We start from the raw sequence: 23,026 nt of genomic DNA, 5'->3' as shown, positions 1-23,026 counted from the left end.
CAAAACAAACTGTTCCAGCAAATCACAGACGAGATGCGCGTTTAGGAGTTTCAATTGCACGGGAGCAGCAGGGGAGGGAGGGGGAGGAAGTAGCGAGCTAGCTCTCTGTTTTGTTTGAAAGTCAAAAGAAGTGACGTTGCCCAGCATCGCTTAGAGCACCTTTAATATAAATGTGCAGTATGTACTGTAGTTGTTATTGTCAAAAAATAATATAATAAAGCTACACCAAATGTACAGTAATATTGAAAGTGAAGTATTCCTCAGTGTTCTATGCAGAAAAATGATGGGCTTTCCACTTTGTTAGACTGATAATGTGCAGAAAACATGACATTGTGGCAATAAAGTAGTTGAGAAGTGGATCCATACACACTCAACGTGCCTTCCCCCTTAAAAATGTCCAAACAAAAAAGGGGTTTGTTTCTGTTCAACATATTCATGGTTAAAGTGGAAACTGCATCTGAATTAAGTTGAACCAAATTCAATAGAAAGGCAAAAACGTTATGATATAACAGCTCCCATGACATAGTATGAGCCCCACCCCCCACTCCAGACAACCTAAGTGAAAGCACAACATATTCACAACATTAATCTCCGTTAATTAAGAAGGCATATTTATTCCAAAAATACAGACAATGTATATATCCATAAATTAGACCCAGGGCACTGGGAAAACTCAACACTGACACGTGTGTATACTGTCGTAGTGAGAGCCAGCAAATCCTTGCAAAATAAAAGACAATGCCACTATGTTAAGTAATTCCACTTGCCCCTCCTCTAGACGTTGGGATCTTGTTCACCCTGTCTGAACTTTTCCTTTACTGACTGGTGAAAATACCTTATGCCATATATATATATATATATATATATATAAAGTCAATTGTTGTGTCTAACTGGAACAATGTTATGCATAGTACATAAGGAACATTGTATGTGGCACCAGTAAAACTGCTTGTAAAATTGTACAATTACATTGAAAGATCAGCATCAGTCACACATTTGAGCAGAGCATCATCACACTATTATTTCCCCACTTTATATATACGGCCATGTTTTTGAATCATTAAAAATACTTTGGGGCAATCGCTTTTGCAGTCTATGATGTGTTGAAAATCTTCAGTTTTCTTAGACCCATCTTAGACCTTAATTAGTCGAATGATTTTTGCATCAGATGCAGATCTGCTAAATGTTGCAAATGTATAGGAATGACACATGGGGAAGGCAAAAGACTAATAATTATCTACATTTTCTTAGACACTACTGTACCTAAACAACCGTTTTATTCTTAGGCCAAACACTAGTCTAGTTATGAGCAGTTTTAACAGTGCATTTTCTGTGACTTGTTCCTTGCAATATCTAACAATTGTCCATTCTGACTTTGGAAATATTTTAAAAAACAATCCATTCCTGGTCACAGGGTAAGTTCTTGGCTTCTTACATGTTTTACTATTCTGGAGAGGACACTATAGATCTTGGTTCTTATGAGTGTGCTTAAACTTTTATTATTATAAAAGTATATATATTATTCAAGAGCAAATGTTTATAATAGAACTGACTTTATATTTGCTTAATGTGCAAATGTTTATACTAAGGCTGACTTTTTATTTGCTTAATGAGCAAATGTTTACATTAGGGCTGACTTTATATTTGCTTAATGAGCAAATGTTTATAACAGGAGTGACCATGATAGGTCTTTGATAATTAAGGCCATCTTCATATCCTGATGGCATTTACTGTTACCGCTTCCCCCTCATAAAAACACACTGTAGTATCGGACTCTGGAGCAATGCCCCCTCCCGCTCCCTTTCCAGAGGAGAGGGCTTAGAGGGTCCTGTGTTGAGGGCATGAAGTCCTGTGTTGGCACGGCGAGATGGCATGGCGGGCACAACAGGTGTGGTGGGTGGGCGCAGCGTCTACTTGGCAGCGTCGTTCGTCCTCTGGATGTGGGCCAGCTCCAGCACGGGCATGAGGAGCTGGAAGGCATCCTGGATATAGGAGGCACTGTTGGACGCCTGCGGGAGCCAAGCACAGAGACTGGACTTTAACACAAGGCCCTAACAAACACCAACAAACACCAAACAACCCTAACAAACACCAACAAACACCAACCAACCCCACCCAATCTTAACCAATCCCAAACAACCCTAGAAGCCAAGCACAGATACTGGACTTTAACACAAGGCCCTAACAAACACCAACAAACACCAAACAAACACCAAATAAACACCAACCAACCCCATCCAATCTTAACCAATCCCAAACAACCCTAGGAGCCAAGCACAGAGACTGGACTTTAACACAAGGCCCCAACAAATACCAACAAACACCAAACCAACCTCAACCAACCTTAACAAACCCCAAACAAACCTCAACCAAGCCCACCCAATCTTAACAAATCTCAAACAACCCTAGGAGCCAAGCACAGACAGTGGACTTTAACACACGGCCCTAACAAACAACCCCAGGAGACAAGCACAGAAACTGGACTTTAACACAAGGCCCTAAAAAACCCCAACAAACACCAACAAACCTCAACAAACACCAAACAACCCCAGGAGACAAGCACAGAAACTGGACTTTAACACACGGCCCTAACAAACCCCAACAAACACCAACAAACCTCAACAAATACCAATAAAACCCCAACAAATACCAACAAACCCCAACAAACCTTAACCAACCCCAAACAAACCTCAACTAACCCCACCCAATCTTAACCAATCCCAAACAACCCTAGGCGCCAAGCACAGAGGCTGGACTATAACACAAGGTCCCAACAAACACCAAACAACCGCAACAAATCCAAACAACCCCTAACAAACACCAACCAGAGAGGGTGGAAGCGGAGTGGTTAAGGCTAATTTATAGTCCAGACGACAAGTATCGCTTGACAAACTATGACGTAAAAGCGACACAATTTCTGTCTGCTGGGATGTTGGGGAGCTTACATTTAAATTCATAATGTAAAATGATGTGACCGGTAAAGTTTTGGGAGAACTCAGCCATCTCCACAGGTTCGCCTGGACAAGGTGTCTGCACACTCTTTTGTAACTCTCTCTCTCTGTGTGTGTGTGTGTGTGTGTGTGTGTGTGTGTGTGTGTGTGTGTGTGTGTGTGTATGCTCTGTCTGTCAGGTTGCACTCATGTTTATGAACTCATAAATGCCTGCATGATCTGTTGTCCGATTAGAGAGTGTGCAACATACCTCCAGAAAGACTCCAGTTATCAGTGGGTTGAGGACCTCCCCTTTTTCATTTGCCTGCAAGACAAAAAGATGGATGTTTTTAAAAATACGTTTCAAAAGGAATAAATAAAAAAGAGAAACAGAGCAATGTATGTAAAGACACCACCCTACGCTGAAATTGAAGAAGTTTCCCTTCATGTTCGCACCATAGAGACACATCAGTGACATAGGAGTGGCATTAGAGACAGAGAGCAGGTGTCTTTAAATATCTATGGTTTCATACCCCTACACTGGTGAGACAGGAAGTGAAGCTCTTTGAGAGGAGAGAGATCTCCTTACACAGCAGAACCGTGATCCTAGGGAAAGAAAACAACGGAAGTGTGTTTCATTTCTAAAGCATATTTAAGACCAAAGTGCTTTACAAAGAAATAAAAGTATATTAAAAAAAGACAAAAAACACACAAACATGCAATATTTACAAACAAAGTCAACAGTGAGGTACATGGGGTGTGGAGAAAACACTGACTGAAAAAAACAACAGGAAACTGGGACTAGGAAACAGGATTTTGGATTAACCACACCAGGAAACCGACCGATTTAGGATTAAGACTGATGACCAAGTTAAAGCTGCAGTTGGCAAGTCTGACAGATTGAGGGGACTTTTTTGAATGTTTACAATTCTCATGTCCCTCCCCCACTACCACTGAGCACCCTCTCATCGAGTTCATGCTCGTCAGTGCGCACCAGACTGCACCAGACTGTGATTGACAGTCAGATCTCACACAGCCCTGCTCTGATTGGACCAGAAGAACCGGGAGCTGTGGATTTTTGCAAAACAAATAACAGGCTATAGGTGAAGGTAGAAGTGCCGATGATTTATGCTGATTTATGTGGTTCTGTGGGAGCACAGTATCAGTTTCAGTGAATATGATCAAAAAAAAATCTTGCCAACTGCAGCTTTAAAGGGAGAGGACGAGGACCGGACTCACTGAGCGAGGACTCGGGCCTGCTCCAGAGTGGCCACCTCCGCGCTGTTGCTGCCGCTGTGCAGCGTCACCTGGGCCACCTTGTGGAACTGCTCGATGGACTTCGCCGTGAGCTCTGCTAGGCCTCTGATAGCCGAGGAGTGCACTTCCTGTAGGCAGAGTGGTAGGTGCTGGTCAACACATGGTCAAGTGTGACTAGGAGCGTCAAAGCAGAGGGGTAGGAGCAGAACAATTAAACATGGAGACTGACAGCACATCAGTATTAGCAGAAGGATTAAACATGGAGACTGACAGCACATCAGTATCAGCAGAAGGATTAAACATGGAGACTGATAGCACATCAGTATCAGCAGAAGGGTATTTGCAACAGGCTCAAACAGACTGTTCTTACACACATACACACACACACCAAACAGAAGTGAGAAAAGACCACCACAAGCTTCAGTCGACAGTTTGGGGGCACTGCATGTTTCCTATATGTATGATACATTTCCTACATGTATCATACAACCCATTCAGCAGCAACCCACCAGTGGACCACAAACCCACAAGAAACATGTGGCCTCTTTCCTAGCGTCACCTAGGAAACCAGCGAATCAGAGATGACAGCAGAGGTGACAACAGAGCACAAAGTAGACATCGAGTAGCTCATTATGACAAGGGCCCTTTCCCATGACGGATGGAACATTTTCCCATACAGACAATAGGCTTATTTGACTTGATGCAGTGCTGTGCTAATCTGGCTGAACTTGATGCACTGGTGGACTTAACGCATGTTTGCATCGTGCAAAAGTTCAGCATGAATCACCTTCAGCCAGATCTTAAGTTGAATTAGCCTGATGTCATGACAACAAGTCAATCACAGTGGGGCAGGGAGATCTCCATGAATGGAACTCTTATGATACCGCTGTAGTGTACTTTGCTACAGTGAATGGAACTCTTATGGTACCTCTGTAATGTACTTTCTACAATTTATGGAACTCTTTTATGGTACCTCTGTATAGCACTTTGCTACAATGAAGGGAACTCTTATGGTACCTCTGTAATGTACTTTCTACAATGTATGGAACTCTTTTATGGTAGCTCTATAGAGCACTTTGCTACATTGAAGGGAACTCTTATGGTAGTTCTGTAGAGCACTTTGCTACAGTGAAGGGCACTATTTCATGGTACCTCTGTAGAGCACTTTAGTGCAGTGAAGGGCACTATTTCATGGTACCTCTGTAGAGCACTTTGTTACAGTGAAGGGAACTATTTCATGGTACCTCTGTAGAGCACTTTGGTGCAGTGAAGGGAACTATTTCATGGTACCTCTGTAGAGCACTTTGGTGCAGTGAAGGGAACTATTTCATGGTACCTCTGTAGAGCACTTTGGTGCAGTGAAGGGAACTATTTCATTGTACCTCTGTAGAGCACTTTGGTACAGCTTTCTCCTCAGTCCCATCCTCTTCCTGCGGCGGCAACGCTGTGGCCGATTTGATATCAGCGATGCGGTTGTGCACATTTGTTGTAGCCTGCACACACACAAACACACAACACACACACACACACACACACACGCACGCACGCACGCACGCACGCACACACACACACACACACACACACACAAACACACAAACACACAGATTAGTCAGTGGCCTTGAGTAACTGAACTGAATTGATGTTGAAATTGTCAGAGGCACACCTGACTGAGTTTGTCTGCTGTAGTGGACAAATGCAAACGACTCATAGCGTCTGTTAACTCCTTCACAAACTCCACCCCGTCACGGTCCTCTGAGAGAACAATGGAAAAAGAAAAAGGTGACTTTGTTAAACCCTGTAGAATCTCATAGTAAATGTTACTCATTACTGTACTCCACACAGTGAGAGAAGACCCCAGATGCTGTGCTGTGGTTCTCTCCCACACACACACACACACGCACGCACACTCTCTATCTCTGGTGTTACCTTTTGAGTCGTCCTCGTCATCATCGAACTCCTCCAGGGAGAAGGGCTCTTTGATCTCCTCCAGATGGTGCTTGAGCTGGGCTAGTTCGTCCCCAGACATGGAGGTCAGGACAGACTTCACCTGGATGCAGCCATAACAGGCACCAGTGAATGGTTACAGTTCAGAAGTACGGTACTTAATTACGGTCCACACAACAATCTTACTTTATTAGTCCTCACCGACTGGTTCCTGTCTCAATTAATAACAGTCCACACCTACTGGTTCCTGTTTTACTTTGGTATGGTCCTCACAGACTGGTTCCTGTCTCAATTAATAACAGTCCACACCTACTGGTTCCTGTTTTACTTTGGTATGGTCCTCACAGACTGGTTCCTGCTTAACAGTCCTCACAACTGGTTCCTGCCTTACTTTAACTCATTGAATGCCGCACTGTTTTCGGAAGCTTTGGCCCAGAGTGCCAGCAATCTTGATCATTGTTGACGATGTTTGTAGAGCCACAGCGTATTCTATCTTATAGCTATGGACACATACTATGGCTTGTTTGAAAGGTGAGACTTTAAGCTCTCAGTGGGTACAAACCGTTTATTTTTACATGCCTCTGTTCCTAAGAAATCCCAAGCTAAACAGTGGCTAGTTATCATCAAAATCCCTGTTTTATTTCTAGAAATGGAGATGTAGCGTCTTTGATGAAATATGAAGTGTTGCCTGTAAAGTTTCCGGGAAGTGACCTAGCGAGACCTGGCGAGACTGCCACCTAGTGATAAACCCACGAAAATGGCCTGGTTTTGACCTGACGTGCATGTGTCACTGATTCAACCCAAAGCGGCAACCATCAAAAGCAGAGTTTTAAGATTAAATGTCCAGATAAAATGTCCAGATTGTGCGTTTTCATGAGTTTTCGATCATCATATATTTCATTTCCATTCATCACAGAGTTCCCAAAATCACATATAAGGTGTGTTAAGAGTGTCTAGTTTTCAGAATTAAAAAGCTAAAAACGTAATATTACGTTTTTGGCACTCAACGAATGGGAAGGAAAGGGCACTCAATGAGTTAAAGGTGCTCTAAGCGATGCTGGGTAACGTCACTTCTGTTGACTTTCAAACAAAACAGAGAGCTAGCTCGCTACTTCCTCCCCCTCCCTCCCATGCTGCTCCCGTGCAATTGAAACTCTCCTAAACGTGCATCTCATCTGTGATTTGCTGGAACAGTTTGTTATGTTTCTATGGGCTAGGATTGCCCAGGTTGTTTTTGTTACCGTTTTTGGAGCCTGGGCTGTCCACAGAGATCGCGTTTTTTTACAGTGTATTCAGGATACAGACAGCTAGCGGTTGGTTAGGTGATGTTTGCAGTAAGTGACATAAAATGTTTTAGCCTAAAAAACACTGTGGCATTGCTTAGAGCACCTTTAATAGTCCTCACTGACAAGTAAAGTAAATTCAAGTCATATAGTGCATTTCATACACAGAGGTCATTTCAATGTGCTTCACATAAACAAAAGCAAACAGTAATGGCAAATAAAAACATAGAAGGGCAATAGTCAAATAATAGTTTAAAAGGTAAAAATCATAACAAAAAAGAAAACATAAAACACACAAGGTAAAATCATTTAAAAATAAAGAATAATTAAACAGACAAAATAAAAGACACAAGGTAGAATAATTTAAAGGCAGATTCCGAATTTGTAACTCAGTGCAGTTAGCAGAAAGCATCTGAGAACAGTTTGGTCTTAAGTCTAGATTTAAAACTGGCTACAGTTGGGCCATTTTTGATGTCATCCGAAAGTTGGTTCCAGAGCTGAGCCGCATAGCAGCTAAAAGCAGCTTCACCATGTTTAGTTCTAACAGCAGCTTTTACTAACAGTAGAGGTCCAGAAGGTGTGTACTGCTGAAGCATGTCTGATAGGTATTTTGATAGGTATTTACAGTAGGTCCTGTTCCATTTACTGATTTATAAACAAGCAGTAGTGCTTTAAAGTCAATTCTGTGACTTACTGGGAGCCAGTGCAGGGACTTAAGAATTAAAGTAATGTGGTCCCTGGCTGAAGTAAAAAACCCTGGCTGCTGCATTTTGTATCACCTGAAGCTGTTTGATAGTCTTTTTAGGAAGGCCTGTGAAAAGCCCATTGCAGTAATCAACCCTGCTGGAGATAAATGCATGAATTAGGTTTTCTAAATCATGTTTTGAAGTTTGGTAATATTTTTGAGGTGGTAAAAAGCTGATTTTTAAATTGTCCTAAAACTGTTGAGAGAATTGCTTTAAAACTTAAACTGTTACCATGTTGTTAGTCGCTTTGGTTAAAAATGTGTCAGCCAAATGTAATGTAATGTAATAAACTGAGCCAATCCAAAAAAAAAAATCAATGCTAAAACCTCATGAGCCCAAATCTTCAGCAGACTCACCTTGATCTCACTCTCCCTGGACAAGCTCTCTAGCGCCTCCAGGTGGGCCAGACCCTGAAACTCGTCAAACAGCATGCCGTAGTGGGCCTTCTTCTCCATGTCCGAGGAGAGCTCATCGCCCATCTGCTGCTGCTGCTGCTGCTCTCGCTCCTTAGCCTCCCGCAAGACCTGACCAATCAGCAAGACACATTCCCTTAACCTGACCAATCAGCAAGACACATTCCCTTAACCTGACCAATCAGCAAGACACATTGAGCTTATGCATAATGCGGAAGCTGGCAGGACTTATAGGGTCTTTCTTAAAACCTCACCACACAGAATGCCACATTCACCTTTCCCTGCAGTCAGCAGGACTTAAAGGGGCTATCGTTTGTTTAGTTTAAAATGTTCAAAATGACCCAGAAATAGCAACAGAATGTGAAGAAATAACCATTTGGACTTAAAGTCAAAAATGCAAATACTACAAATGTTGCCCATATATCTACTAAAGTCAACTTGATAAGCAGCCAGATATCTCCTAAAGTAAGCTTGATAAGCAGCCAGATATCTCCTAAAGCAGCTTTGATAAGCAGCCAGATATCTCCTAAAGTAAGCTTGATAAGCAGCCAGATATCTCCTAAAGTAAGCTTGATAAGCAGCCAGATATCTCCTAAAGTAAGCTTGATAAGCAGCCAGATATCTCCTAAAGTAAGCTTGATAAGCAGCCAGATATCTCCTAAAGTAAGCTTGATAAGCAGCCAGATATCTCCTAAAGTAAGCTTGATAAGCAGCCAGAGCCTTTGATAAGCAGCCAGAGATCTCCTAAAGTAAGTTTGATAAGCAGCCAGATATCTCCTAAAAAGCTTGATAAGCAGCCAGATATCTCCTAAAGTAAGCTTGATAAGCAGCCAGATATCTCCTAAAGTAAGCTTGATAAGCAGCCAGATATCTCCTAAAGTAAGCTTGATAAGCAGCCAGATATCTCCTAAAGTAAGCTTGATAAGCAGCCAGAGATCTCCTAAAGTAAGCTTGATAAGCAGCCAGAGATCTCCTAAAGTAAGCTTGATAAGCAGCCAGAGACAGGCCCTCTCTCTCTTTTAATTGGCTACCACTTCGTACGTCTCTGGTGCCGTATGGAACACAGTGAAGTTGAGATACCGACTCGGTTCTTGCCTGTGAGAGTGTGGAAGTTCTGATCATCAGGCCCTTGGTCTTTTTGAATCCCGGGTCTCCTTCGGCGATCACGTCCATCGTCTTCTTCCCGATGAACTCCAGTGCGTCCAGGCCGCCCGTGATGACCGTTTTACCCTGCAGAGGAAACGTGCAAGCATCACAAACCCAGCAGGACAGACGCCATCTTAATGGATAGCAGATGTGCAGTTAAAACTCAGCAGAGAGAGACTGCACTGCACTGTGTTCTGCTCCAGGGCTGTATTCAGATAGGTGGGGTCTAGCAGTGATCAGAGATCATTTCACCATAAATAGCGCTAGTAGCGTTAAAATAACCATTACAAATCTAAACTAATCTGCTCCGCTGTGGCTGTGTTGTTGTGTGTTGTGGTGTTGTGGTCTTGTGGTGTTGTGGTGTTGTGGTGTTGCGGTGTTGTGTGTTGTGTGTTGCGGTGTTGTGGTGTTGTGGTGTTGGGGTGTTGGGGTGTTGGGTGTTGGGTGTTGGGGTGTTGTGTGTTGTGGTGGTGTGTGTTGTGGTGGTGTGTGTTGTGGTGGTGTGTGTTGTGGTGGTGTGGTTGTGTTGCTGTGTGTGGTGTTGTGTGTTATGGTGGTGTTGGTGTTGGGGTGTTGGGGTGTTGGGGTGTTGGGGGTGTTGGGGTGTTGGGGTGTTGGGGTGTTGGGTGTTGGGGTGTTGGGTGTTGGGGTGTTGGGTGTTGGGGTGTTGTGTTGCTGTGTGTTTTGTTGCTGTGTGTGGTGTTGTGTGTTGTGGTGTTGTGGTGTTATGTGTTGTTGTGTTGCTGTGTGTTGTGTTGCGTGTTGTGGTGTTGTGTGTTATGTTGTTGTGTTGCTGTGTGTGGTGTGGTGTTGTGTGTTGTGGTGTTGTAGTGTTGTGTTTCTCTGTGTCCTCACTGTGTTCTGCACCACGCTGGTGAGGGATGACAGCATCCCCAGGGCACCTGCCATCGCCATGTCACCCTCAGCCTCAGCACCAACAGTGCCCCCTGCTGGACACACACACGTATACATGTACACATGCACACACCCACACATGCACAAATACACACACACACACACACACACGCGCACACACACACACACACACACACAAACGTATTTTAAGTGAGAAATTCAAATTAAATTCAAATGAAACTTCAATCAAACAGTGCAAAGCCAATAATAGCTACTAAAAGAATGCTAATATATTATATGCGTTGGGATATAAAGAATGCTACTATATTATATGTGTTTGTGTTGGGGCAATATATTATATGTGTTGGGGCATCAGGGACAACGCAAGGGGCAACGACGGCCATGGCCGTCGTGGCCGCCGTGAAAATCCTACCCTGTGTTGGGATATAAATAATGCTAATATTATAAAGAATGCTAACATATTAAATGTGTTGGGATATAAAGAATGCTACTTTATTATATGTGTTGGGAGATATTTCCAGAGCGCTGGTGTGGCTGTACCGTCTGTGCTGCTGCTGTCCTCCGGAGCCTGTGCAGACAGCTCCTCTGGGCTGGGGATCCCCAGCGTGGTCTCTGCCTTCTCAATCACCTGGGACAGGCCTTGGCCTGAGAGAGCGGGAGAGGGAGAGAGAGATAACATGTACATCACCACACACACACTGAACACACACGCATTCTCTCTGTGTGTGTGTGTGTGGGTGTGGGTGTGTGGGTGTGTGTGTGTAAGAGCTCTCAGTGGTCACTCACCTACGGTTGCCACGGTGGCCGTTGCTGTGGAGAGCAGCGACTTCCCCCAGCTTCCCCAGTATCCCCATCCACCCTGCTGCACTGCCGTCTCACTGGATGCCTGCACCATGGACACACGATGCACATCACCATGGACACAAGATACACATCACAATGGACACACGATACACGATACACATCACCATGGACACAAGATACACATCCCCATGGACACAAGATACACACATCACACACACTATGGATACATGACACACACATTACACATCAGACATACCATGGACACAAGATACACACATCACACACACCATGGACACGCACACATCACACACATCATACACACATCATGGATACACGACACACACATCACACGCACACACCAGTGTTTCCTCTACGTTTATTTCAGCATGGCGGCCCCCCACGGTTTAATTAATACCGCCACGGTAGCCTATCAGAATCAGGGCAGACACACATTTGCTTTTTAAATAATCCTGCGACGTATCCTCCCCTGCTGGCTGCCGCTCACATTGCAATTTAACAGCCTAAACTACTAGTTAGAGGTTTTTGTGACCCGTCCAGTTTCAGTTCACATATTATATATTGTGTTGATGTAGCCTATTTAAAGAATTAACTTTCTTCTCAGTGTTTCCTCTTCATTTAGCAGTGCCACTGCTTCAGAATTAGGGGAGACGCAAAATATTGTCTGGAAGCATAGTAGGCTAAATGCCCTCCACTGGCGGCTGAAAATTAGCTTGGCTAGCGCCACCACTTCTCAATGAGACGTGGTCTGGGAACCAAACGTTCATTTTCATTATTTGAAAAAATGCCCAGATCCGCTTATTGGGTGCCACGGATGTCTATCAAATGCGCCTGTGCATAGCTCATCATCGCCTTGCTTTTCCCACCTGTTCTGTGATTGGTTCCCTATCTCAGGCGAAAATTTGCTTCATGGTCTCCAGGCTGCCTTAGCAGCGTGAATCAAATTGCGCGCAAGGCAGCATGGGAACACCCAGGCTAGCTGAAAATTGCAGTTTAAGAATAAACAGCTATGCTAATCCGAGGTAGGCCTACCTGTCTAGTTTTATTCCATAAATATATTGTTTTTATAGACGTTAGTGGCATGCGCTATCAAGAGCTTCCATGTGCTAGGCATGTTTGTCAACATCGCAAAAACTACAATTTTCGCAAACTTGGTGGAAAGGTGTAGCACAGGCCAAGGAAACCCCATTCATTTCTGAAGCTGATCGTATAAAGTATTTCCCATATCGTAGTCCAGTGGTCCCCAAACTACTGCCCGAGTACAACATCGTCAAACTAAAACCTCCGCAATTTCCCCCATTCATTCTCTATGGCGAGTCTTAACAGTACACATGTAATACTCTTTTTGTCCACTGGTGGTTGTTTTGGCGCTGTTTTGCGTTTGCCATCGAAAACGGAAAGAATGTAATGTAGGCCTACCTGCAAACAATGTAAGAGGCCTATGCTGACTGCATCAGTGCTCAAAGTATTTTAAAAGTTTATCAATTAATTGTTAATAACTAACTAACTTCTATTCAAGTCATATTTTGGGACTTTCTGGGATAATTATTTCTATTTTTTATTCACTGCTCAAATGTTCATACAAAGAGTTCACAAAGTTCTCATCAGGTGACTGAAAGTTAGAATGGTGGTCATTTCAGACCACTTCAGCACTTCATAAAATTCTCATAGTTTGATAACTTTAAATTATTTGTAGGATATTCACAACTTGAGCTGTGTATGCAAAGACAGAGTATGCAGAGTTCACACATTTTTAATAAAATATACTTTTGGGACTCCCTGCTAATACTTTTGGGAATGCAACCGTTTTTTTTATTAATTTAATTTAATTTTACACTGATATGGCATGATGACAATATAAACACAGCTAACAATGGTATTAAATTGCAATAGCCTATGATTACATGTAATAGAATATTCAACTAAGGTAGACTGCTGTTGTTCACAGCACTAAGCTATTTCCTATTTACTGGTTACTGATATACAACTACTCCGAGTCTCTGGCCCTCTCTTGGAGCCAGGCATATTGAGCTGGCCCTCGGAAGAAAAAGTTTGGGGACCACTCTCCTAGTCTATAGGCCTAAGCTCGCTCGCAACAACAGCAAAAATGAAACTGGAGAGGATGTCTCCGCGAAGACACCGCTGTTACATTAGATGCGCACTCAATCGCGAATCGACGCAGTAAAAAAAGCAACGACTGCTGGTAGTAACCAATAGCCTCACGTCAGGCTAAGTAACCAAGGTAAATTGCAAAACATTTTGTATGCACTCGCGGTTATGGCCTAGTAGGCCTAATGCGAATCGCGGACTATAAGGTAAAGGAAATTTGCACCAAATAAAGGCAGTTTTGTGGGTTGTGTTTTTACAACGTGTTGGCACAAAACTTAATTTCTGTCATAAACGAAGTAAGCTAAGCGTTTCTCCATTGTCAACGTGAACTACCGGTATGTTCAAGCGTTCAAGTGACAATGTGGTTTAATGCATGGGTTAACGTGACGTGAGTCAGACAGAAGATGGGCCTGTTTTAGTTCCTGAATCCTGTCCCTCTCAAGTCACGTTAGGCTAAATGGTGTGATTAGCAACTAGAATTAAAAAAAACATCCCGGGAGTGACACCCTACCGGTTTTTTCATGCTAACTTTTTTATTTCTGGGGGGGGGCTGCGGGCGCTGCCACCACTGTTAAAAAAAATTCTAGAGGAAACACTGCACACCATGGACACAAGATACACACATCACACACAACATGGACACACAACACACACACCATGAACACAAGATACACACATCACACATACCATGGACACACGATACAAACATCACACATCACACACACCATGGACACACTACACACACACACACATCACACACACCATGGACACACTACACACACATCATGGACACACGACACACATGTCACATTACACACATCCCCTTCCAGTTAACACCATGGACACAAGATACACACATCACACACACCATGGACAAATCATGGACACACGATAAAAACATCACACACACACACCATGGACAGACTACACACACATCACGCATCACACACACCATGGACACACGACACACAGTCACATTACACACATCCCCTTCCAGTTAACACCATGGACACAAGACACACATCACACACATGCCCATCCAGCTAACACACCATGGACACAAAACACAGACACTCATTTCTGTGCTACCAACCTATACAAAAACATACATTACATGCCAGATTTCAATCTACACATTTGTATGTAAGTGGGTTTACATATACACATATGTCTATAAACACGTCTATAAAGTTTACAGGACAGTACAGTCCATACAGGATACTGTTATGATTTGCATAGCAAAAGCAACTTCTCCCGTCAAAGTGTAGTTCAGTATGATCTCTTATTCTTCACTGAGGTTGGATGTCCTCCACTGGGACTGCACAAAATACAAGGAGAACCAGAGTGGCGTAATGCTTACCTTCAGAACCTCTGCTGTGGCTTCGGATTTCTCCGCTGCATTGGGAACGTCCGCTGGGGGCACTTTGTGTTCCGGCCGTCTGCGCATCTTGCGTGTGGGTGCGACGTCGGGGGCGATCTCGCTCGCCGCCTCGTTTGAGTTGTCGGAGGGGCTGGGGGACGTCTGCTCCTGCAGTCCATCGGTCGCAGGGTCTGTTGGGCTTTCCTTGTCCGACATCTTACATTCCACACTGCAAGGAGGACAAGAGAAACAACAATAGAACCCTGAGTGGCACGGGGAGCTGTGGCACAACTGGCTACAGCACCTCTACAACATTTGGGTCCTGGGGCCCATGGGGACCCGAGTTCAGGGTTGGGGCAGCCGTGGCCTAATGGTTAGCGCTTCGGACTTGTAACCGGAGGGTTGCCGGTTCGAACTCTGACCAGTAGGCACGGCTGAAGTGCCCTTGAGCAAGGCACCTAACCCCTCACTGCTCCCCGAGCGCCACTGTTGTTGCAGGCAGCTCACTGCTTCGGGATTAGTGTGTGCTTCACCTCACTGTGTGTTCACTGTGTGCTGAGTGTGATTCACTAATTCACAGATTGGGATAAATGCAGAGACCAAATTTCCCTCACGGGATCAAAAGAGTTATACTTATACTTAAGTCTGACCCTAGTCATTTCCCATCCTCTCTCTCTCTCTCTCTCGTCAACCTCTTCACTTCACTTCCTATGACAATAAAGGCAACCTGACTTGTCATGACTGAACCTCTCAGAGGCATTTGTTTCCGTCCTGTTGCTTTGCACTTTACAGCGCCGCTACCTGACTCTATACGCTGCCCAACTCGTTGTAAAGGTTGTGAGCATCTCACTGCTATGACTAGCGTAATGCTCGTGTTGAAAACCTTCTAGCACACAATGTGACAGCCTTGTAGATGGTCCAGAATGCGGCGTCTTGTCTAATTTTCAATTAACCATAAGGGCGTATCTATCTACTGTTCATAAATCTACACTAGCTAGCTATGGCTGCAAACATTAAATTCAGTAAAATGGAAGAAAAATGCATATGTAAACAAACGGTACGCAGTGCAGCAGCCAGCATTTGCTTTGTCAAGGATTGAGTCAGGTCAGAGTTGTCAACAGTAATCAATAACAATATTGCGTGCACAAGGGGAAAGACCGTGTCATAACTGTGCACAAAGTAGACTACAAGACCAAAGTGACACTCAATACATGCTGTGCTCAATAGCACGTAACGCAGAGAGGGTTGTTAGTAATCAAGGATCTTTGCTTAAAGTTAGGCAGTTACAAAACCAGCCCCCGTTGCAAGGAATAAGGACTGACATACCATACGATTTCACTTCTTTCTCTCTAAGCTTATGCTGACACAACATTCCAAATAGCAAACTAGCTGTTTCTTCTGCAACCTCAACGTTATCTGACAGGCTATGCTAGATGTGGGGTCATAACAGTGAAACACAACAGTGCGACTTCTTTAAAAGAAATACACTTATGAATTTGATTTGTCTTTGAGTTTATTGCCTTCTTATGTCAAAACATCCAGTCAGCATGGGAAATTAGCTAGCTTTGTATTTAGAATACAGCGAAACTCTCCGTTCTGTAAGTCCATTCGGACATATCAAAAATAAGTATCTAGAATGAGAGGACTTACGACGAACCAAACCAGTATCCCAATGAAAACTTACATTAATCATCAATTTCTGCGTCGAGTGGTCCAAAGACTGAGCCACGTCACTTCACTTCGCTGGGCTACTGTACTGTCCTGATGGGATTTGTTTTGTTCCGAGAGTTTCATCTATGTGCTGGACGTCGTACTCATTGAGTACGTAAGAAAGGCAGCATCGCCCTCTATGGATGTGGATGACCAAGCGCTTTGGGCATATCTTTAATCAGTGACAGAACCATAGAGTCCAAATAGAGTCTTTAATATTGTGATATCACAATATTAAAAAAATATTAATATTCACAAGCTCACAATATTAAAGACCCTATTTTGACTCTATAACCATATTATCTTTGTTATCGTTCCAGATAAACCATGTGTGTGTGTGTGTGTGTGTGTGTGTGTGTTTCACTCATAGACTGTAGTCATACATACATGCACAAACATAGATGGGTCTTGATTGGTTTAATATCAGTACAATAATAGGTAATTCATTAATGTAAATTATTAGTAGAGACATTTCAAGGGATTGTTATTAGTCGTTCTTTAAAACTACATATGTCTCCATGTCTCGATTGGTTGGAAAACAACCCTGTGTTTTTTCCACATCGCTGATTGGTTGCTGGTGGTCGCGATATCCTCACCCTCTTGCGCTTGCACGCAGTTGCATGCTGCTGAGCTCGAAACAAAGATGGCCGATGAAGAGGCAGTAGAAACTTCTCCTGGAATTCTGCAGGAAATTTTCACGTCCCCGTTAAATTTGAGTTTGTTGTGCCTTTGCTTATTTCTGTTGTACAAAATATTTCGCGGAGACCAATCACCGGATCTGGGCGAGGTCGAGGAACCATTACCGAAATTAAAAAGAAGAGATTTCACATTGCCAGAGTTAAAGCAATATGATGGATTGGAAAACCCAAGAATTCTCATGGCTGTGAATGGGAAAGTGTTTGATGTAACGAGAGGAAAGAAGTTCTACGGACCAGGTAAAGTATACCTTATCTCTACCCTTTCACTAAGTTCACTATTTCAGTAGCTGTCTGCTGCTCAATTATTGAATGTATTGCATCGTGGCATGCTTCCGTTCACAATAAGGGCGTCAACTAAATTCTGAGTTGGCGAGGGTAGAGCAGGGTTTATTTTGCATGAAGTCAACCTGACTAACCCTAGTAACGTTACTGTCTATGAACATTTCACGGCCCCTGCCTTGGGACGCTATTTCCTCTTCACTTCCTCACCGAAACTTACCAAAGTGCCGTAATTTAGTGGTTTTCACGCCCCCCACCTCATCACTGTGGAATGAGATGGCAGTGCTCCATTTCTGAACTTGGCACAGCTAAATCCTATTCACACGCAATGTTGATGTAAACCTTCACCCACTGATTGTTTAGCTCCGTCTACCCTTTCACCCTCATGCATGCAGTTGTGTTATGCAACAGATGATACGCAAATTCAGAAAGCTCTTTGAATGTACGGAATGGCGTTGTTCAGATGTTGCGTGTGATTATGACCCTTCAAACGTAGTGGGCATTCATCTTACTTCAGTGAAAGTTTTCCCTGCCATACGTTTTGAAATATCATATTCGTCAGTTTTGTGATCCCATGAAACAGTCTGCCATGCAACAGACTTTGCATCAGTGAATTGACTTGTAGTCATTTACTACACTGTTATGATTTTAACCTAGATAACACTGTCTTTTTCTTGTCATCATGACTGTTTGTTTTTTGTAAATGAGTAGCCTAATGCTGATGTATAAAGGTCAAACGCTTTCCCCCCCCCTTCACCAGACCTAGAACCTTCTGAAGTTCCAATGAACTTTTGTTGATTGGTCTTGAACCTTGAGACGTTTCCTTGAGGCTACTGATGAAACGTGATAAACACTCAGCTGTGCCCAGAACACAACCCTGCGTTTTTATAAGCATTGCATTCGAGACTTTAACATTCATTCATGAAATTCTTGAATTTCCCCTTGGGGATCAATAAAGTATCTATCTAGCTGTCTAGCTGTTAGGAGCATATACTGTATGTTGTATTTACAGTCAGCCATGCGTCTTGGTTGTCCATGTACCGCCACGTGTCTTTGTGGTCCACTCTAACTCACTGTCTTGTCCATTCAGAGGGGCCCTATGGTGTGTTTGCTGGCCGGGATGCGTCTCGAGGTTTGGCCACCTTTAACCTGGAGAAGGAGGCGCTAAAGGACATCCACGACGACCTCTCCGACCTGAACAGCATGCAGCAGGAGAGCCTGAGCGAGTGGGAGGGACAGTTTACCCGTGAGTTTCTCAGGGCTAGCTAAACGTGTGTGTGTGTGTGTGTGAGAGAGGGAGAGAAAGAATGCATTTCAGGGCTGTAGCAAGGGTGTGAGGAAGGCCTGTGGCCTCACGTTTTCTCCCATTTTTGTTTTCCATGATACAAAATAGTGTTCATAATTCTACAAGGCCTTCAACTGATTTGTAAGCCTACAGTAAGCATTTGATTATTGAACGAGTTAACTTTTATGTGTCATTATGCTTGATTGAATGGCTTTTGATTGCTAATGGTTAATGGCTGTACCATATTGTGGATAGTTGGAAATATTCTGGGTATTTTATGCACCCCCCACTCCCACTCCTAGTTCAAATGGCTTGCTAAGGCCCTGCATTGATGGTTTTATGCAAAGCAGCAATGGCCAAGTGTGGCTCAAGCAAGGGGAAAATAACCTTGAAAGGAAAGTGTTTTTAGTTTATGGGGCACAAGCGGCAGAACAGGAAGTGAAGTGACGTTTCTCGTGGACATCAGAGGGACACTGGACACTTTTACCAGCGCAGACAAAGTGGAGTTTATGTGCACAATCAGTTGAGCAGCAAGACTTTACATCTAGTCACTTAGCTGACACTTCTATCTAGAGAGACTTACTGAAAAGGGGAACAGCGAAGCCACTGTGTGACCACATGCTAGTGCAGCAACACGACTTTAAAGCAGCATTACAGCACTTGTCCTCCGCTGCACGTACGGCATTTGTTTATCCAGCACCTGCTTTGCAAATAACGATGTCCACAGACAAGGTAGAGTATGTTGCATGATTTTATAAAAGTATTGCGACGTCGAAGCATATCAAATTTGTACAAAAAACTCTTTAGTGTTGTTTTAAGACTTTATAGATTTTCCAACAGAACATGACGGGAGCCACATGCTAGTGCAGCAACACGACTTTAAGATCTTTTAGAGTTTCCAACAGAACATGATGGAAGCTAAAGTCCATCAGAAATGTGTTATGTTCTAAGATGCTCACCACCAAGGGTTTTATCCCATGGCATGGGCAGCTTGCACACCAGGGCACAATTAATGCTGAAAGATACAGGTTTTGAGCAACATATGCAGTCATCTGTTGCTGGGAAGACCAGGAAAACGTGGGCAAACTGCATTCTTCCCCTGTTACAGCATGTCTATATTAGAAGAGTGCAGGTGCTAAAATGGCCTGTCTTCAGTCCAGACCTGTCAACATTGGGTGCATCATGAAACAAAAAACATGATTACGAAGACCCAAGCATGTTGAGCAGCTGGAATCTTGGATCTGGCAGAAGAATTGGACAACATTTAATTCTCAAAAGTCCAGCAACTGGTCTCCTCAGTTTCAAAATGTTTTTAGACGTTAAAAGAAGAGGTGCAGCAACACAGTGGTAAACTGTCCCAACTGTTTTGAGATTGTTGTTGGCATCAAATTCAAAATGAACATGTATGTCCAAAACAATAGAATGTCTCTGTTTCAACATATCAATTGTTGTCTTTGCACTATTTTAATAGATATAAGATGTACATGATTTGCAAATCATAGCATCCTGTATTTATTTACATGTGTCCTCACTTCCTTGTATATTCAGTATACACTCATAGGTATATTCAGTATACACTTATATGGATATTCAGTTTACACATATGTATATTCAGTCATTTTGCAGGTTCTTCTACTCTGAACTGAAGCACAATGTAAGCAGATAGTGGAAAGCAAGTTAGGATAGAACACCTACTTTTGGACTTCATGGTCATAGTTTTCTAGGCCAAAGGGAGTTGCTAACATTCTGCTTGTCTGCAGAGAAGTACGACTACGTGGGGAAGCTTCTGAAGCCAGGGGAGGAGCCGACAGAGTACACCGACGACGAAGAGGTCAAGGATAAGAAGAAGGATTGAACAATAACAGTTCCATTTATTTCACGTGTAACATGTATTTCATGACCAAACTAAATGTGTGAGCCTCACTTGCTTTTTGTTTTTGTTTTTTGTTTTCTTTTTTAAGTCTGGCTCCTCTTTGTTGTAGTCTGCTTGATTAAGGACAATGATAATCTCTCACTACACACCTTCTCCCAATGCATTCACTCGTAAACTATGCTGTGTGCCGAGTCCAAGGGAGGGAGCCCAACCAGGGACTCAAAAGAGCTGTCTTCCCAGAGCTGCTAATGGCTAACGCTAACAAGGACATGGCTCAGCTCTGGTGCAGACCCGTTCCTGTGCCCCCTTCCCACTGGCCCATCTCTAAGGAAATCACACCTAAAGAAATCATCAGTTGCTAATTATGCAGAAACAGGCTTTAAAAAAAAAATAAAGGAAAAACTCCATAGAAAATGTAGAATGTCACTACTAGAGTATGTCCCAGGAGAGAGAGAGATCTAAGAAGCATTGGTTTCAGACTGGGGGAGTGCTGCACACTCTTGACAATCTTAGTTTTGAGCCACATTTGAACAGTACCAATCAAGCACAGATAATCCCAGACATGAGGGGCTTCTTGGAGCTGTCGAAGTTAGAACCATGCAAGCCTCTCTAATCTCTGCATGTCTAACATATTTGTTTACGTATAATACGGCCTTGGAAAGGTAGTATACGAATACCATATCATCTACCCAGATTAGATAGAGTCTCTATTGAATGCATGATATATTGGATAACTTAATCTCTTTATCATGCTTGTTAAAGCACTACATTGTATTGAATATTTACTTTATGGACCGACAATACACTGCACCCCTTACCCACCTGCGTAATGAAATGTGTCCTGAAATTAAAACCCCAGCTGCCTTAACCCCATCACCTCTCAGTCACACAGCCTTGTGCGTCCGTCTGTCAGTCACACTTATATCGCCATTCCAAGCACTGGACCAATTATCTGCTTATAAACACCATTTGCCTTTTTATCAAAGACTCTGTTTTGCATTATGGATTACATATTCATTGGGCACCTCTCATGTGACTATTTTTTTGCATCACTTCAATTATTTGGATGGGGAGTGATCTGGCTTATGCCTTTAACCATAGTCAAGCCTACGGACTATAATATACTGTATGTGTACTACAAATAATATTTTCATGGGTAAAATGTTTTATCAAGTCATAATTGATTGATTCTTAACGTTCCATTGGAGAGTTGTGTGTGTGTGTGTGTGTGTGTGTGCGTGCTTACCGATTCTTCGGTGCCGAGTGAATCTGCTTCTGTGCTGGAAGTGTACAACATTAAACAATTTAAAGCAGAGAAGAGCTTCTGTGTACGTCACTTATTTCAGTACAAATAGGTGCCTTTCATAAAACTCCAAACAGTACATTTACTTAATTTGATGGTTTTTACGCTCTTGAGGTAACTGATGGGGACTAACCTGATCATACTGATCTGATGGTCCTTGAACCAGAGGCCCTCATTTTGGTCCATCAGTACCAGGGATTAGAAACGGTTCAAAAAAATTTTTTTGGATGAACGTAACTGAAAATGGGAACAAAACCATTGTATTGGGTATTGTTCTGATTAATCTTTTTTTGAATATTATTAAAATGAAAAATTATTTAAATTCAGTCAATGTGTAAATGAGTCATTAACTACTATATGCCATAATTTGCTAACTGAAGTGCAGAAACCTCAACACTGGATAAAGTCTGCTTTAAACTTATTCTTTTAGGGTGTTTTGTGATATAGTAAGATGTTTACCCTATTTACCTGTAATATATCCCTATATAGACATATAATAGACATAAACATGGGGTAAAACACCAATGTGATGCTGTCATTTATTCTCGGGTTTGTATACCTTACCAAAAATCACTATGAGACTTATTTAGATATATATAGATAGATAGATAGTCTTTATTGTCATTGTCACTTTTTACAAAGGTACAACGAGATTGAAAGTGCTGTCAACTCATGAGGTATTATTCCCCTTAGATGGTACCGATTCAACCAACCCCTCTGGCCCGGACCCAAGGACTACAAGGAGAATACCATAACATACCCAAACATACACACAATCTTAGGCCTACAAAGATAAGAGGTAGAGAGGCTAAGGGCACAAACCAATATACAAACTACTTATAGCCTACTAGTACTACAAACATTTAATCCATATTTTTATTTGCTTTGTTGGTCTTGTGTATGGCCATAGTTAGTATTATTGAATAAATTAGTAATACATTTAGTAATATAAATGTATCGTCATTTTGATACAGGGCCATGAAAAAGTTTAT

General features: G+C 42.8%; 2 protein-coding genes across 3 annotated transcripts; one reads left to right on the top strand and one right to left on the bottom strand.

Annotated features, from left to right (window-relative positions):
• Positions 1–594: 594 nt before the first annotated feature.
• Positions 595–16,694, bottom strand: fam114a2 (family with sequence similarity 114 member A2). Of its 2 annotated transcripts, none has more exons than XM_048233863.1 (14): positions 16,571–16,694; positions 14,887–15,115; positions 11,382–11,481; positions 11,136–11,240; positions 10,575–10,669; positions 9,669–9,803; positions 8,517–8,684; positions 6,114–6,234; positions 5,851–5,939; positions 5,570–5,680; positions 4,170–4,315; positions 3,464–3,536; positions 3,202–3,255; positions 595–2,009 (listed from the first exon to the last, which is right to left on the bottom strand). In XM_048233863.1, the coding sequence occupies exons 2-14, from the start codon at positions 15,100–15,102 to the stop codon at positions 1,911–1,913; spliced, it is 1,512 nt and encodes a 503-aa protein (XP_048089820.1). In that variant the 5' UTR covers positions 15,103–15,115; positions 16,571–16,694; the 3' UTR covers positions 595–1,910. The 2 variants fall into 2 exon arrangements, with proteins under 2 accessions (XP_048089820.1, XP_048089829.1); XM_048233872.1 differs by having other exon boundaries at positions 10,575–10,666.
• Positions 16,695–17,200: 506 nt separating this feature from the next.
• pgrmc1 (progesterone receptor membrane component 1) lies at positions 17,201–22,051 on the top strand. Its single transcript, XM_048233884.1, has 3 exons — positions 17,201–17,531; positions 18,664–18,819; positions 20,619–22,051. Exons 1-3 carry the CDS (start codon positions 17,240–17,242, stop codon positions 20,711–20,713), a joined length of 543 nt encoding a protein of 180 aa, XP_048089841.1. The 5' UTR covers positions 17,201–17,239; the 3' UTR covers positions 20,714–22,051.
• Positions 22,052–23,026: the final 975 nt, after the last annotated feature.

The sequence above is a fragment of the Alosa alosa genome, chromosome 2 (assembly GCF_017589495.1).
Source record: "Alosa alosa isolate M-15738 ecotype Scorff River chromosome 2, AALO_Geno_1.1, whole genome shotgun sequence".
NCBI classification, from domain to species: domain Eukaryota; kingdom Metazoa; phylum Chordata; class Actinopteri; order Clupeiformes; family Clupeidae; genus Alosa; species Alosa alosa.
The sequence above is the reverse complement of the archived record's forward strand: the minus strand, read 5'-3'. Positions and strand labels throughout refer to the sequence as shown.

What these genes read in the sequence shown, in the direction of transcription:
- fam114a2 (XM_048233863.1), bottom strand. Translation starts at nt 15,102, where the DNA reads ATGTCGGACAAGGAAAGCCCAACAGACCCTGCGACCGATGGACTGCAG. An exon ending in TGACGAGGACGACTCAAAAG is followed by an intron (nt 5,940 to 6,113) that starts GTAACACCAGAG and finishes TTGTTCTCTCAG; the next exon opens with AGGACCGTGACGGGGTGGAG. An exon ending in CAGGCCCGAGTCCTCGCTCA is followed by an intron (nt 3,537 to 4,169) that starts GTGAGTCCGGTC and finishes TTCTTTCCCTAG; the next exon opens with GATCACGGTTCTGCTGTGTA.
- pgrmc1 (XM_048233884.1), top strand. Translation starts at nt 17,240, where the DNA reads ATGGCCGATGAAGAGGCAGTAGAAACTTCTCCTGGAATTCTGCAGGAA. An exon ending in AAAGAAGTTCTACGGACCAG is followed by an intron (nt 17,532 to 18,663) that starts GTAAAGTATACC and finishes TTGTCCATTCAG; the next exon opens with AGGGGCCCTATGGTGTGTTT. An exon ending in GTGGGAGGGACAGTTTACCC is followed by an intron (nt 18,820 to 20,618) that starts GTGAGTTTCTCA and finishes GCTTGTCTGCAG; the next exon opens with AGAAGTACGACTACGTGGGG.